General features: G+C 38.7%; 1 protein-coding gene across 1 annotated transcript; it reads left to right on the plus strand.

The window, feature by feature from the left end:
- Positions 1-511: 511 nt before the first annotated feature.
- Positions 512-16,095, plus strand: LOC104941512 (sodium bicarbonate transporter-like protein 11; the record flags this gene model as incomplete). The annotated part of the gene is made up of 7 exons (XM_010766615.1): positions 512-740; positions 1,165-1,271; positions 3,279-3,444; positions 5,667-5,840; positions 7,378-7,573; positions 10,266-10,435; positions 13,152-16,095. Coding segments are annotated over 7 exons (1,109 nt in total), but the record flags the coding sequence as incomplete, so codon positions are not given.
- Positions 16,096-16,946: the final 851 nt, after the last annotated feature.

Consider the following 16,946-nt stretch of genomic DNA (forward strand, 5'->3'; position numbering starts at 1 on the left):
GACATGAGCAAAATAGTGCTTTCTACCTTCAGTGAATATTTGTTATGATCCAGTTGATCAGGTTTCAGTGCAGAGCCACAGCTCAGCTGAGGTTTATCTCACTTTTATGTTGTTTTCTCTTCTCTAGCGATCCCTGCACAGTTTACAGTCCCTGTCCTCCATGTCTCTTCATCCAGCAGTATCCCTTAATGTAATATTTAAAATTATCTTTCTATGGGGATTGGACCATGAAATAGGCTCTCTGTTTTTAAGGCTGCTTGTTGGCAAATAATATTTCTTGCAGGAGGCATGTAGTTTTGAAAGTATTTGATATAAAAAAATGTACTGAATATACAAACAGGGTAGTATTGATTTCATTAGGGAGTTAAACATGTTCAGGGTATATGAAAATCACTAGGATTCATCCTCTGGGAACCATGAATATCTAACATTTATTGACAATCTGTCTTATATGTATTACCATATTTAATAGAATGGCTAAACTAGATAACTAGACTCTGTGGATGTTCAGTCTTTCTCAGGTACTACCACCCACCGACGCTTGGAAACACAACCGTACAGATCCTCCATCAGGCTGGAGATCTGCTCGGGGGAAACAGGAGCGAGGTGGCGGCGGGATACGCTCTCAACGCCCTCCCCGAAACCGTCATCCATTGCACTCGAGAGAGGCCGCTCCTCTGCATGCTGCTGATGCTCGGGACGTTATGGATGGGCTACACCCTGTACCAGTTCAAAAGGAGGTACGTGCAGCGCTGCCACACTCTTCAGATAAATCACCGCAGGAGTTTCAATCTTGTTTGGGTGAGATCTCGTACGAACACTGCCGAGTTGGGACCTCGACTCTAAAGATTATCTGGAGTGACGGGGCTTTCAGGAACTTTCCAGACGGGCTCTCACAAAGCACCGTTTCTGTCGAAGCTTCTGTTCCAGGCTATGATTTAATAAGCATTAATATTCTACTTCTGATTGCCCCCAGTAATCAAATCAACCTCAAAGCCGGATTCAATTGTGTAAGCAAAAGGCAGACTGAGGTACTTAAGCAGTGTCAGGATTGCAGCCATTGTCCTTGTCTTGTCTAAAGTAATTGTATTCCTCTCTTATTTGTCTCTCCTCGCTCACTCTCCTCTTTCTTAATTTCTTTCTTTCTCTCCCTTTCTCTTCCAGCCCGTTCCTGCATGTCAAAGTGAGGGAGGTGATGTCGGACTGCGCTCTGCCGATCTCAGTGCTCATGTTCTCCTTCATCGGCTCCTACATTTTCAGTGACATTGACCGTAAGTATCATAACTTACTTTCTAGATGCTAAAGGGACTGCAGTCTAGTTATACTGTTTTATATCGGTATGCAATATACAGATACATATATTAGATTATATACAGTACATATATTTTACAGATTTTTTAAACCCCAGCTGTCATAACATGGCAAAAATTGACATTGTCAAAGTCGTTCACATGGTAATTTTGAAAAACATGTCTCTAATTCAGATTTGATAGATTTCTAAATCTATTGCATTATAAAAAAGAGAACCTCATATTCTAGTGATGTCACTAAGTTACAGAAGTTAACAAAGAAGTCCAATGGAGGTGTTTGAGGCAGGGGGGAAGTGTGTGGGAGAGAAATTCCCCCTGGAGGGAACACAGGGATTTTAGCTTTTGCAGACCATTTACATGCACCAAAACATAAATAACACACTACAGGAAAGAGAACCCCCCCAAAAGCAGGCCCCATTAAATATGTTATATTTAAAAGCTCATCTTTTTGTTCATCATTGAACTAAGAGAGTTGAATGAGAGTCAAAATATTGGCAATGCATAAATCTTTACAATTGTCTTTGCAGAAAATATACAGAACTTCTCAGAACTACTACAGTCAATATCTGTTCCCCCCCCTCGACGCCACATGCACAGGCACATCTTTCTCCTCACAGCTCTTAATGAATAATGAAGTGATTAGCAGTTGTGTTACTGAGCTTTTAACTAGGGCAAACATGTCTTAGGGAAAGAATAGTTGATTTATAACATCTGCATGTGCATTAACATTTCTTTGAACTTACATAATGTGAGTTTATTGTAACACATAGGCCCTGTAAAAGAAAAATCTGTATCCTTGATCAAAGCACAGCATTTGTTTGATTCACAACATTGCATTAAATATGAGAAATGAGGGAAAGTAATTGTAAGGAAGCTGTTAGTGGTTGCTAGTCAGCTATATCGTTTTTGCTCGAGGTGTGTATTTAGGGCTTCCAACTCTGGTCCAAATCTGGTGAAGGGCCCAAACTTGTTGTGTGTTTACTTCCAAAACAGACTGTCTAACTGCAGGGCCTCCTCTATTGGTGCCTTTATTGGCTTTTTATGTTCTTTAATCAAGACACAGGCCAAACCACATGGGAGATAGTCAGTTTTTATCCTCTATTGTTTAGCATCATTTTGAGTCTCCATTCATTGTTGCCAAGGCAGCAGCTGTTCTCCAGGGGTCGGACGCAGAAACACAGAGACAAGCGCCAAACCCTCAAGTGAATTTAAATTTAAGAGCCGGGCCAATTTTCTGTTCCTTTACCTCCAGAGACAATAAGTCATAGGATAATAACCCCATTATTGCATTGTCATTTCCTCCTAAATGTAACCAGCTGCACTTAATTCAGCAGTATTTGAGGTGATACAGCCCTAAATGAGATCTACAGCAGAGGAACAAAGAGAGCCAAACACAGGAAATGATTTTTGGTGTGAAACGTGAGTCATAACAGCAGTCACAGAGACAGTTATGTGAGTGAAGATGGAATCTGAGGAGCTGGGAAGTACTGATGGAGAATTTAAAGCAAAATAATGACATTCCTGTCACCATTTAAAGTCCACTAAAGAAACTGATGCTTATAATTTAGCTATCATAGAGATGTAATCAAGTAGGTCATGCCCTAAGCTACAGTTATCTAACAAAGGAAGAACTCATTAAAACTCAAAGGTGTAATTAGGGCTGCAGCCAACGATTATTTCCCACTATTATAAGCAAATGTATCTAAGTATTAATGAAAGAAAACAGCAAATCCTCATATTTAAGAAGCTGGAATTTCCCAATGTTTGAGGTTTTTGAATAAAAAATGAAAAAAAAATAGTTGACATTTATCAAGTGGTGGAAAGTACTGTACTTGTAATTGAATATTGTAGGACCATAGTATTTATTTTAGCCAAGTAACATTTCTCTTCCGTTGATTGAGTATTTTACTAATTTTCTAATATCTTTTTTGCTCAAGTTGTAATGTTCTTCTCTTGCTCTGTGAACAGTTCCAGTTTTTAAAGTTCATGACCGGCCCGTCTTCAGGGTGGCTCCATTTGAGCGTCTGTCGGCCCTCAACGTGGTCAGCGCCATGGGCCTGGGCTTCCTCCTGGCCCTCCTCATCTTCATCGACCAGAACATCGTCGTCTCGCTGACCAATGCTCCAGAGAACAGGTAGAGACAAACATGCCTTCATATACAGAATCATTTTGACCAAGAATGCATCATATTTGAATCCTATGATGACTTTTTGTCGTGACTTTATTTACAAGTAGATAACTGTCGATTCTGTCCAAAATGATAAAAATAGTGAGGGTGAATCCTGGGATTAAAATCTCATGCAATTACTGGTTTAAACTCTTTCTATGACCCTTTGAGAAGTCACCAAAGACCTTGGGGATGTGCAGAAACCGGATATTTGCCGGTCTGTTTGGGAGGGGAGATTAACTGAAGCAGAAACTTGACATCTGAGTCAAATGTTCACAGTCAGGGAGCTCTGAAGAAGCCTCAGAGCCAAAACACTACGCTGAGCTTTTCACCCTGTTCTTCTGAAATGTGCATTGGAGAGACCACTTCAGAGCAGCCCTACAGTGGAAATCTATAATGATGGAATTTCCACCCTTAGCATCGACATTTGTTAGGCAGAAATTAATTGGATCTGGAAGTTTGGGGAAGATTTCCCTGGAAGGCAGGACGACGGTTGCAATAGCATGAAAAACAAAGTGATTCCCAAGTATGCCGATCTTTTTAACGCTGTCACAATATGTAAAAAAAAAAAATAGAAGTTGATGTAACACCTATCAAAAAGGTTTGTAAGCACAGTTGCTGTATTTAACCCTCACTGCTTCTTTCATGTGTACCTAACAATAGAACAAAAGCGGAAAACAGCGATGGCTATTTCTGTTCCTGCTCTCTTTTGACTAATGCATCCTTTGATTTGCACGACATCATTTTTTTGTATCTGGAAATAAGATGTTTATCGAACAGCTTCTTTGTTTTCTGTCATAATTTATTCATTTAAAAATATTAGTCATTATTATGCAGATCATCATACATTCAGTAATGTTTCCACTGAAGGAAAATAGGTCAGAATGAAACTTGGTTAATCTTATCCTAAGTTATTTAGGGATTTAGAGACCAGAGTAAGAAAACAACCCTCTTTTCCTCTATTGTGCAGACAAATGTTCTGTGGCATCAGATCGCAAGATCAACCCTTTATGTACAGTTACTTCAATGTCACATACATATGGTTTATATATTGGATTTATGGAAACACAAGAGACATTGATTTCCTATTTGTTGAAAGAGTTAGTGAGAGATACGAGCAATTTTAGTCCGGTTGTATTGAAGGGCAACGCTAAATTTAGGAGATGAATGCCCTTTGAATTTGTGTAACTGAGTGTCACATGTGCTCATGTTTATGATACAGGTATTGTTCAGCAGTATAGCCTCCACATATTAACACCGCTATTTTGAAGTGAAAAATGCAATAGCCAGAAGTAAAAGGCTAACATTACCGTAATTTTCGGACTATAAACCGCGCCTTTTTCCCCATTTTTCGACGCTGCGGTTTATATAACGGTGCGGCTAATCTATGGATTTTTACAGCTAACGGCCACCACCTTTAACTCTATGGGCTCTATGGCCGGTCCGCGGACCCCCACCTTTAAGCGGCGGGTTCCAGCAGGAAAAGCTGGAGGCCGGAAAAGAGTGAGACAGGTAGCGCGCAAAAGTAAAAGTGGAACCGAGAGTGGTATACCGCTGCTGCGGTTTATATTCCGGTGCGCCTTATAGTCCGAAAATTACGGTAGTCTAGTTGGTTTATAATATAAGCTAACTACATCAAGGTTACATGACTGCGTGTCACCACCACTAATCTAAAACCTGCTAATGTTCGGGCTGACGACGTTTAGTAGCCTCATTTAATCACTTGTTTGCGATGGCCATTTTCGGACATTCACGAGTGTATTCACTGACATATTTTATGTTATTGGACAAAATGTTAAGATATCTTAATTTTGTGTAACTACAGATGTTTTTCAGGCATCTAAACAACACATTTAAAAAAGAAAATTGACTTTAAGACGAGGGGACTAGACGTGGTAAAATACTATCAAATGCACAGGTTTTAGGACTCAGGTGGTTGCAAGGCTAATTGTGATAAGATGGAACTTATAAGGCCAGGAAAGACATTCAAAATAGGCGGGAAAACGAACAAAGACAGGAAGCAAAAACAGATATGACGCACTTTGGGAAAACTTCTAAATAAAACCGCAACCAGTAAAGTAGAAACTAGGATAATGTTAGCTTTCTCATGTGGGTGAGTTGTGGTGGTTTAGCCTGTTGTTGTTGTTGTTGTTGTTGTTTTTGAGTGTAACAGTTGCATTGCTCCGCAGGTTGCTGAAGGGCACGGCGTATCACTGGGACCTGATGCTCTCTGGGCTCATTAACATCCTGATGTCGGTGCTGGGGTTGCCCTGGATGCACGCCGCCTTCCCCCACTCCACCCTCCATGTGCGCCAGCTGGCGTTCGTGGAGCAGCGTGTGGAGGGAGGGCACCTCTACGAGACGTGAGTTACCTGCCTCCTCATCGCCGGAGCTAATCAGACGCTCAATTAAAGGTCGTCCTCAGAGCACGCGGTGACCGGTGATTTTGTGTCGCAGGCTACTGTATCCTGCTCTTAGCTGATTGCATGATTACTATGTAACTAACCATTTTGTCTCCGGGTTGAAAAGGTGGGGGGGCTTTCAAGATATGAGAGGATTAAGGTTATCATTACGGCCAAAGTTAGCATATATTAATCTTCAAGTAATCAAGTGTGATAATAACGCACATAGCACGATCTTCTGTAAGAGATCTAATAAGAAATGTTGATTTGAAAGAAGATATGCGATTAAGGGTTTTGAATGTATGCATATGTCCACAACGTATTACTCCAAATGTACATATATGATTGACTATGAAAAGTGGTAATGGAAAGAAAAGTTCCCAACCTTTTTTAAATGTCAACTTTTGAAAAGGAATTGAGCAAACTTATACTTTTATGCATTTCAAGAACAACTACAAATTAAATAAAGACGAAGGTGTGAAATACCCACTTAAAATAATAAGTAAAAACAACGTAAATAGAAATAAATTAACGTTAGTCATATGCAAGTCTAATCAGCTGGATATTTAGCTGATTTACATGGTCTAAAGATCTTTTCAGATCAGTTTTGGAGCCTAAACCTCAAAAGTCTACTTTAGGATGACACATGCTAGCCCGTTTGTTGCAAACTGTATGTTCATGAGTTGTTAAACTAAAGACACAGTTTCCCTTCTAAGATTGTTTTATCCCAATCGTTTGTCAGACGCCTGAACAGATACTGATGGTTAAAATAAGAAAATGATAGTCAGAAAAATATTGTTTTTCTTGGAACCTCACAGATGTATCTTGTCACTTCTTTGTGGGCCTTATCCCTACATTTTAAGAACCAACACTTATATTATATTACTTTTACTTGCTTCACTCTTCTCTGGAAATAATAAAAGGATGGACTTTTCTGTTACAATTTGTGCAATTCACCAGACGATACAAAACCTTCAACTCTACATTGTATCATCAAAATATAATGCTAATTGATCTTTGAGTGACTGCACTATACAACACAACACTTGACTTGGTTAAGACAAGGAGTTCATATAAACTCAATCCCAGAGCCCAGTGAACATGATGATTGTCAAAAGATGCTGAAAACAGACACATGGACTACAAACAACATAATGAACCATTGGGCCAGAATTGCTCATAACTCCTAGGACGAGTTTCATTGTGTGAGCTCAATGTCAGTGACAATGTCAGTTTGTGTAAGAACAAGGCCTTTCGGTGAAAAGACCTTATAAATCATGATATAACATATTTCTGTAAATGAGTCCAAGGCTAATATATTTCCCTCAAACTCCAAGAAATTTCATCTGGAAAATTTAGATTTTTCAAATGGAAAATGTGCAGGAACACTGATAAGAAAACCTTGGAAAAAAACGTTGTCTGTTGCATTGTATTAAACAATCATGTGCGCTCCAGTAAGCGTTCATCTGTGTGTGTTATTGTGTGTGTGTGTCCTCAGTATCGTCCAGGTGAAGGAGACGCGGCTGACGTCTCTGGCTGCCAACATCTTCATCGGCGTGTCGGTGCTGCTGCTGCCCCTCCCGCTGCAGTGGATCCCCAAACCCGTCCTGTACGGCCTGTTCCTCTACATCGCCCTCACCTCCATTGACGGAAACCAGATGTGCGACCGCATAGCTCTCCTCCTCAAGGAGCAGGTGAGGAAGTGTGTGTGGGGGGAAATACATGTGTGTGTTTGGCCATATGAAGGACTCTGCACATCAAACGGTAGACCGGATTTGGAGGACCGGATCTGAGCCAAAGAATATGTTTGTTTTAATTTACTCTGAATCCCAGGTGGGTTTAGTGAATTGAAACAGATCAGCTCATAAATGAACATTCATCATTTAAGGTTGTTATTTTCTGATCCTTTCTTCTTCTATTGTTATATATGAAAAACAATATTTGCAATATACTGTACTTTACCAACAAGTAAATCTACAATAATATTTCTTGTTTCTATTTTCCTCTGTGTCCGATTTAACCTTCCTACTGAAAAAAAAAAAAAGTCCTTCTAACACTACCCCTCACACACCGGCGCCTCCAAATGGCAGTGAGAGGTATTTGTTCAAAATGTATTTTGGTTGTTGGTACTTCACCTGGATGTTTGAGCTCCAACGTGCAGAATAATGTATACACGTAGATGTATTAAACAGCAAACTATTCTACATTAAGTAAAATAACAAAAAACTCTTAACAAAATGTCAATATCAAAAGATGGCATTCTCTGCTTTAGTAAGAAGGGCCTGTGACTCATAACGTTTATTTAGTTTGAGACAGATTTACAGACCTCCACTGTTGAGTCTTCAGTCTTGGTTTTATACATTTAAGATTCTTTCTCCAGCTCCCTATCTGGATATACTTACACCAGGGCTGCCAACATTTGAGTTCAGCTTGAAGTGAGATTTTTTTTTTGGTGAACCGAAAAAAGAAGTGTTCATGTGTACAGTGTTACAAATGTATTGGACATGTACAAACTAGGGTTTCCCATTAATGTACCGGGCACTACAGTGGACATACACAGTGTACCCGCGACTCTTACAATGAAGGCTCGATAATCAGCTCACAGCATATAAAATGCATATAGGTGTAAGCAGAGGTAAAGTGCTATTTTACAAGTGGGGGGAGTGCTCACCTCCTGTAGGGGGGTCCGGGGGCATGCTCACCAGGAAGATTTATTTTTTTAAATATTGAAGTTACCTGCATCAACCTGGTGCACTTTGAGAGCAAAATCTATTTAAGGATACATCTCTCAACACCCATATGAAACAGAACTGTAAACAGATTTTCTTTTTCTTTATGGATATTTTACAAATCACTCCCCTTTTAAACTGTGTTCTTGTTTTACTGTCATATAGTATTTCATAACTGTTTTTTTCATCTATTCTCATAAATGGTGAACAAAACGTTTGAGACCCACTGAGATAACTAGTCTAAAATTAACTATCTAAACACTCAGAGGGTCCCTTACTGTCCCTCACTGTAGTTCTCTCAGTCTGACAGGACAGAGCTCTCCCTCTCCTTGTTTTAGAAACAGCTTCTAATATCCATTAGCGCAGCTAGCTAACCAGATGCTAACAACAACAATGCAAATAGTGAGTTTGGTAGAAATATACTGTATAATAGTAAAGTTATTTAAGATGATGCCATAGTTATTGAAGATTTACATTATAAATATTCCCCAAAATTATTCAAAAGCATATTCGTCCAAACTCCTTGCTGTAGTATGACCACCAGGAGACTATTGATGTGTGTAGTGATAAGCTGTATAATAGTGATTGAATATTATTGTATTCTCTTTTTTCGGAGTTGCACTTTGCAGACGGTCCCTGAGCACTCGTTTCTTCTCCGGCTGCGGATAGAGACCAATGTAATGTGTCCAGCTCGGAGGACGGCGCGTATTGGCTTTTTTTTATCAGAATGTGATTGTAGTTCGTTGTCAACCTTACCACGGTACTTAGGAGACGTGATTTGTGTCTGAATAACGTTTTGTTCATGAGTTATTGATCCGTGAAATCAGAATCTCCCAATATCGTTCCAACTTTACTGAACTAAGCCAGAAGACAGTCTCATTTCGTAGACCGCTCGGTTTGCTATTCCTTCACTTTATTTTGATATACATTTATTTTGGACGAAAACTTAGCGTGAGGAAAGGCAAGTGTGGCGTGAGTGCGTGAGATATGGGTTAATTGCGTGACTCTCACGCTCAATGCGTGAGTGTTGGCAGCCCTGCTTACACACAATTATCATGACTACATTTAAAAATAACATTTGATCAAAGACATTTATTTTAAAATGTTCTACAGAAATCGCAAAAATATCGTAATTGTGGATTATTATGGCCACGATAATCATATATGGAAAATCGTGATAGCCCTATAACAAATAAGTCATGTTTCCAAAATGATAGCCAACATTGTGAAATAGTTGGACTGTCAGATGTGTGATGACTTTTGATTCATCAACTCCTGTTGTTGCAATGGTTCAGACCTGACACTGGATCAGTTGGAAGAGATGAGTTTGTTTCTGATACACCCAGCCGGAAAACAAAGATATTGTATTTTTCGCATAAAAGTCTTTAGGCGTTCAGGTTTTAATATAGATTTATCCGCTTCTCTCCTGCACCCCGCCTCACACTCACACAGGAGACCCCTCACGCTATAAATACACTCCATCAGATAAAGCCCACTGAAGCTGAGTGTTATTTATGATCTAACCCCGCTGTGGACTTCTTGAAGGTGTGTGGGCCGTCCTCTTCCCTGAGTCGTTTCTTTAAGACAGCAGGAGACATGAGAACAGGAAAGGTCCTCAGTTTGAATATTAATCTCTCCCGATCCTCTCCTCCTGCAGACCTCCTACCCTCCGACCCACTACATCCGCAAAGTGCCCCAGAGGAAGATCCACTACTTCACCTTCCTGCAGATGATGCAGCTGCTGGTGCTCTGCACGTTCGGCATGTACCCCATCCCGTACATGAAGATGATCTTCCCTCTGCTCATGATCATGTTGATTCCAATCAGGTACGACCTCGGCCATTTTGCCCCAGAAAATCGTTTTTTCTGATCAAAAATATTTGTATTGGGTTTCGACAATTCATAAACAGTGTTTGTCATTTAGCAACATATATGCATACAAATGAGACAGTGGTCTGTACTGATGGTATGTACAAAGAGAAAAAAGAACACAATAACAACGACTAAAGTAATCCCCTACCTTCACTGCCTGTGAGCCTCATACGATTATTTATCAGGAACATTGTTAGAAAATAGTTTTGTACTTACTACTTTAAGTACTTTAAACAATGATGGAAGGATTCAGCAGCACACATTTAATTAGTGCTGTCTGACCTCAGTCTGGATGATTTCATCCTCAGGAAAATGTGGATGTACCTATCTTTGACTAAACCAATCCTTGTAAATAACACCTTTTGGGACGATAAAAGTGACGATACAAATTTAGATTTATTTTCAATTAAAAGTACATTTATTTGTAGTTACATTTTCTTTTTATATAACTTAAGTTTAATGTCAAAAAGTCATACTTTTTTAAAGAAGCTGAAGCCTCAGACCCTTTCACATATTGTTCATGAATAATTTTTTACAGTTCTCATTAAATGTATATATGCTGTACATGTTGTCTCAGCTGGAAACATCCAACAGCATTATATATGCTATTTGTGAACTCACAGAATAATTCACCACACTCTCCTTCTTCCTTACTCCTAGCGGAATACCTTCAATAAAAAATTATGCTCTGGTCTAGAAAAACTTCTGCATCTGTATTTTCCTATATTTGTGAGAATATGGTGTGATTATCTGCATGTTAGTTATGCAGATAATAATCATCATTAACACACGTTTCCACACATTTCATTTGATTCTATTTTAAAGCCCACATTTAGCAGTATGCACGCCTGATTAAAGGAGTGTCATTATTCTTCTAGTGGAAACATCACATCTATTGCAAATTATGAATGGCTTATTGGTTGCAATTAAAGTGCTATAAAGTTGTTCAGTGAAGAGCCATTATGTCAACAGAAGTACAAATAAATAACATCCAACCAGAGGGACTTCTGTTCTCCAAAATACTCTTTAACTATTATTGAGTTGAACTGTTTGGTAATTTAAATCGTACTTCTTTTATGTTGTGCACTTGGGGCATTAAACACAGACCTGATATATTGTAACTTACTGTATGCTTACAGTTGCCTTACATTTAGCTGACAATGAGCAATATCAGCGTTCATTTAGAAATTGTTTTTGTGGTGAATATAAGTCAAAATATTCACTTTTATTTTCACCTTCCTGTATCGGTCCAACCAACTCCTGAGGGGAATATTTCTTCTTTAGCTGCTTATATTTAGACTTTAGAGTGTGGTGATAATTATTTGAAACCATGACAAAAACATTTGCATACACTTGTTCATTTTATATTTGTTAAATTAGTGACTTGAGCAACTTGAATTCAGAGATCACAGTTTGGCCTTTTCTAATGCCACAATAGCTACAATCATAATTGTACTGCATTAAAAAGAAGACTTTTAAAGAGGCCCCATTTAGTTTTTTGGGTTTTCTCTTTCCTGTACTGTGTTATAAAGGTTGTATCCCTCCAGAGAGAGTTTTTCTCCCACACACCCCCACTCCCTGCCTTAAACACCTACATTTAACTCCTTTGTTTACTTCTGTAACATAGTGACATCACTTTGTAACACTTGCGCTTCTATTGGCTAGCGCTCCAACACATTGTACGTGATAGGCTAAGGGGTGGGACATCTCCAAGCGGTTGACCAATCACAACAGAGCCGGCCAGCTAACCAATCAGAGCAGACTGGGCTCTGGTTTCAGACAGAGGGTGAAAAGAGGTGCTGCAGCTGAGACTGCCAAGGCACACNAGAATTGACTATTCTTGTCTGTCACATACTCTTCTTGTCTGTCACATAAGTAGCGCAACTGATGCGGTATTGCGCTAAGGGGAAATTATTTTGACCGGAGAGATTTAGATTTGCTGGTCTTCAGCATATTTTACCAGTCATAGTCCGGGAACTCTGCTGCGTGTACATAGAATCTTCACAGAGGGATGTATAGTTACACAGGTTTAGATTTAGATCCAGACAATCCAGCACATTTTAATACGGGGAGTTTCTCTCCCACACACCCCTACTTTGGACTCCTTTGTTTACTTCTGTGACAGAGTGAAATTAATATGGAACGCTCCTATTGGCTAGCGCTCCAACACATTGTATGTGATAGGCTAAGGCGGGACATCTCCAAGCGGTTGACCAATCACAACAGAGCCGGCCAGCTAACCAATCAGAGCAGACTGGGCTCTGGTTTCAGACAGAGGGTGAAAAGAGGTGCTGCAGCACAGGCAGTATGAGAAAAATAAAGACCTTTTTGAACATAAAATAATGTAGACATGTCCAGTAGAGACACTAAATACTAATATGAACCTGAAAGTTAGCATAATAAGGCCTCTTTAAAGTACTTTTTGAGTGTGAAGACTCATTTGTTTCCAGACCTATAGTGCCTTTGTGCACACAACAAAAGTACACACCAGCCACCACTGTAACACTGATCCTATCTCTTGTTCTCTGCTACTACTGAGAGCAAAGTGATAAATCTTGTGAGATAAGATCTGACATTCTGATGGTTGGGGCTTTTGTTTCCTCATGTTTTCTCTCCCTGCGCTGCTCTAACAAGAAACGACTGACATTGATTCTGTCTGCTCTGTGTTTAGGAACAACGTGCTTCCTCATATCATTGAGGCCAAATACTTGGACATAATGGATGCCCAACACATGTAGCGACAGCTGGAGACAAGTTCTGGATCCACAAGAAAACCGTCTGGAATTTGAAGGGAAAAAAAATAATACAAATACGGATTTAAAAATATTTTTCAATGCAAAACTGTTTGGAAGCAAAAAGGAGAGATACCGACTATTTTGATTTTTGTATCTGATAAGAACATTCTTGCAGGTGAAAATGGGAAGTGATGTGAGAAAGAGAGATGAGGAGCAGTGGGAATTATTTCCAAATGTGGACGGACAGCCTCTCTTTGGGAAAGTTCTGCCAAAAAAAAAGGAAAGTCCAGAACCCTGTTTCCCCTCTGTTTGACCCTGTCAGCCTGTCAGTGACATATACCTCCATGTTCCTCCACATTTTACAAAACCCTTACTGGAGTGTAGTCATCTGTGTGTTAAGCTATGGGTTAGTGCTTCAAGTACTCACTAATACTGTGTAAGTATTAAACAATTCTGCCATTATAGAGAGGCTTATTTGCACAATGTAAGCATGAACACTCGCATTGTGTTTTTACACCGTCATTCTACATGCTTACACTGTGTTGCTAAGTACTTAAACACTTCTCCGTGGGTGAATTAACGCTGCATTCAAACCACTGCAAAGTAAATGTGTACCCTTTGTAATTCTGTCATTGTGCAGTGTGAAAACCGTTACATTCCTGCACCTTTTATCCGTGATTCCCCCCTTTTTACTATGAAGGACACTTGTGCTTATAGTTTCTAAGACATTCCAAGAAAATGCAGCATTCACTAAGGAGGTAAAAGGAACGTGTGTGAGTATGTGTGTGTGTCATAGCCACACTACTAAGCTACTTTATCCGTCTAGCTTCTTGCCAGGTCTTTCAGAAACCTCATTTCTAAAGCTGCATTCACATCAGCTCTTTGCCTTGCTGAAAACAACTAGTTGGTTTAGTTGTTATTGTAACGTCCCCTGCTAGCTTGCACCACCAACTACAGCTGTCATCTGATTGGTTTCTTGTCGAACGGTCAGCGCGAAACGAGATAAAAAGCTTGGCCACAATTTTCGAGCGATGTCAGGCGACAAATTCTAGCGAAGTTCAGCGAAAAATTTGAGCGATGTCCGGCGACAAGTTAGAGCGATGTGAATGCGGCTTTGGGTGGAATTACTCGGCTGAATAAAATAAAATAACATTCCACAGTTATATATATTTTGTAATTATTTAGAGCAACAGCACAAACCAAACTATATTGTGAAATCTTTATCAAATTATGAATATATTAGAATATATTATGGCAATATACAAATATAAATATTTATTTATCATTATGACAGTTTATCTTTTAAGTAAAATAATGAGAATTGTTTGTGTTTAAGCTGAAACGGAAAGTAGTTTGTAATTCTCTGTTTGCTCCTTCACATTCCTGATCCACAGTTACTGATTGTTGAATTTTAGCGTCTTGTCTTACATCAGGCTGTGCCGCTGTGTTTACACATCAAAGTCATTCCAGTTCATGTCGAAGTCCAACACCGTTCTGGTGCATCGGTAGTAAAGATGAAAGGCAGGTAAAGGTAAAAAAAAAACTAAAAAAGATTACAAAAAACCTTTAAAAAAACTATTTGTGAGCTTTGGATTAAACAAAGTGCATCCTATTTTTGTTTTATTTTGTGAACAAGTGTTCAAAGATGAGTTTTAGAATAATCTGGTCTTGTTTTCTATTTAGATGTTAAGATTAGATCAATGCTTGCAAACGTTGTCATGTAAAAAATCCAGACGTCTGGAAAGATTATCTTGTTATCTACAGTACAAAAAATAAAACACAAAAAAAAGACCATTTATTTTAGCAGACACTGTTTAGCCTAAAGCATGTCTAATCTGGGTTTTTGATACGATGTAATGCTATAGACATGTATCCAAAAGACTAACAAATCAAATATTCAGCAATACTGTGTACAAACTGGTGAGATTCAGGTTTCACAGCGGAAGTGGTGAAACAAAAGCAAACCGTTGCATTTCTAAGACTTTTAGTTCATCTTTAATAAAACTACTCTGTGCTGATTCAATTATTTCAAACATCAAGGAGAAAAACAAATGTTTGCCCGTGAACAAAGCATTCACAGCGCTGGGTTTTTATTACTGTTTACTTGCTTTCCCAAAGTCCAAATGGCAGCTCCCTCATGCATAATGTTCAACTTTGTCTTACAGATGTGAGAGAGATGTCCAATTTAAGCAGATGTCTCATGCCGAGATAGCAAGGCATGAAAGGAAAGCTCGGAAGCATTTGCATAATCCTTTGGATTAAGGCTTAAAACAGCTCTGGCGAGAGAGATGTGAGGTATGAAGTAATATGTACAGTTTGAAATGCAAAGTTTAGTTTTTATCAAGTATCCATTATAATCCACGGCAAGGTATTAGTTTCTAACTTTGGACAGAGTACAGAGATTTAACCATTCTTCTTCTTACGTGACAGTATTGTTGTTGTTCCTTGATATCTTCTCCGTGCTGATGATTTTGGAATAGCAGCAAACTTCTCTCAGAGGGCCTGACTTCAGATTCAGAGCGATATTCAGATTCAGACGTTTGTGAAACCTTGACTCCCCTCCTCCTGATTGGATTTGTTTGAAATTGCGTACTGTGGTGTTTTTGCTTTTCTTTTCCTGATTTCATATAGCCTACTTTTTCTAATCATGAATGTAAGATGTTTGGGTTTTTATATAGCATAATCATTTAGGTGTCGAACAGAAACTGTAATTTTGTCCAAAAGATCAGCTATATTTGTAAGCTGTAATATGTAAAATGAGAAAAAATGGTTATAAAACAGAATGTGTTGGTTTATTATAGTATATATATACTGTACACTGAAAAAGAGAAACTATCTCAAGCTGTTTGCCAAATAAAAAGTAGTAGTGATGTAAATGTTGCCGTTTCCTTGTGTTTCTCCTTGACCTACATTGCATCTCAGATCATAAGTACTAATGAGTGAATTTACAGTATATAAACATGCAGAAAGATCTATGCAAGTAAGAGTATCAGTTATAGTGCAGAATACTCTGTTACAAGTTAAAGTCCTGCGATCAAACCATGACTTAAGTCAAATTATAAAAGTATTGACATCAAAATAAATGTGGAGTACCGAAACTAAGGTACTCATCATGCAGAGTAGCCAATTTCGGAATAATATTACATTATTGGACTGGATTTTAATCTATAATTTGATAGCTGAAACACTGTTAATGTTTGGGCTGTGATTGCATATACAGCTGTGTATCTTAATTCAAATAATAGAACACCATACATTATTTGTTGATAACACTGTATTAATGATTTGATTATGTAAATGAATTAGTAACTCAAGTTATCAAATAAATCGAGTGCAGTAAGAGGTACAATATTTGTCTTGATGTATTGGAGAGGAAGTATACTGTAACAATACATTCAAGTAGCTAGAAGTACAGTACTAAGGTAAATGTACTTAGTTACTTTACACCACTGTCAATATGTTGTGGGGATACTCAACACGACCATTGCTTCATGCAAAAATACAATTGTGGAACTCCAAAAATACTGGCATTCCCGTGTGTGTAGTCTTTGGTCACCCTCAGTTCCTGATTTAAATCAACATTTTACACATGTTTTATTTAATTTCATTAAGGCAAAGGCTTTGTACAGATCCCTTTTAAAGGATAAACTTAAAGTTTTGCCTTTTACTTTAATGAAGAAAGGGGTTTTCTGCATATCCCATTAAAAACACATGACTCATGGGTGAGGTCT

The sequence above is a fragment of the Notothenia coriiceps genome, unplaced genomic scaffold, assembly GCF_000735185.1.
Source record: "Notothenia coriiceps isolate Sejong01 unplaced genomic scaffold, NC01 NC01_scaffold00003453, whole genome shotgun sequence".
NCBI lineage: Eukaryota > Metazoa > Chordata > Actinopteri > Perciformes > Nototheniidae > Notothenia > Notothenia coriiceps.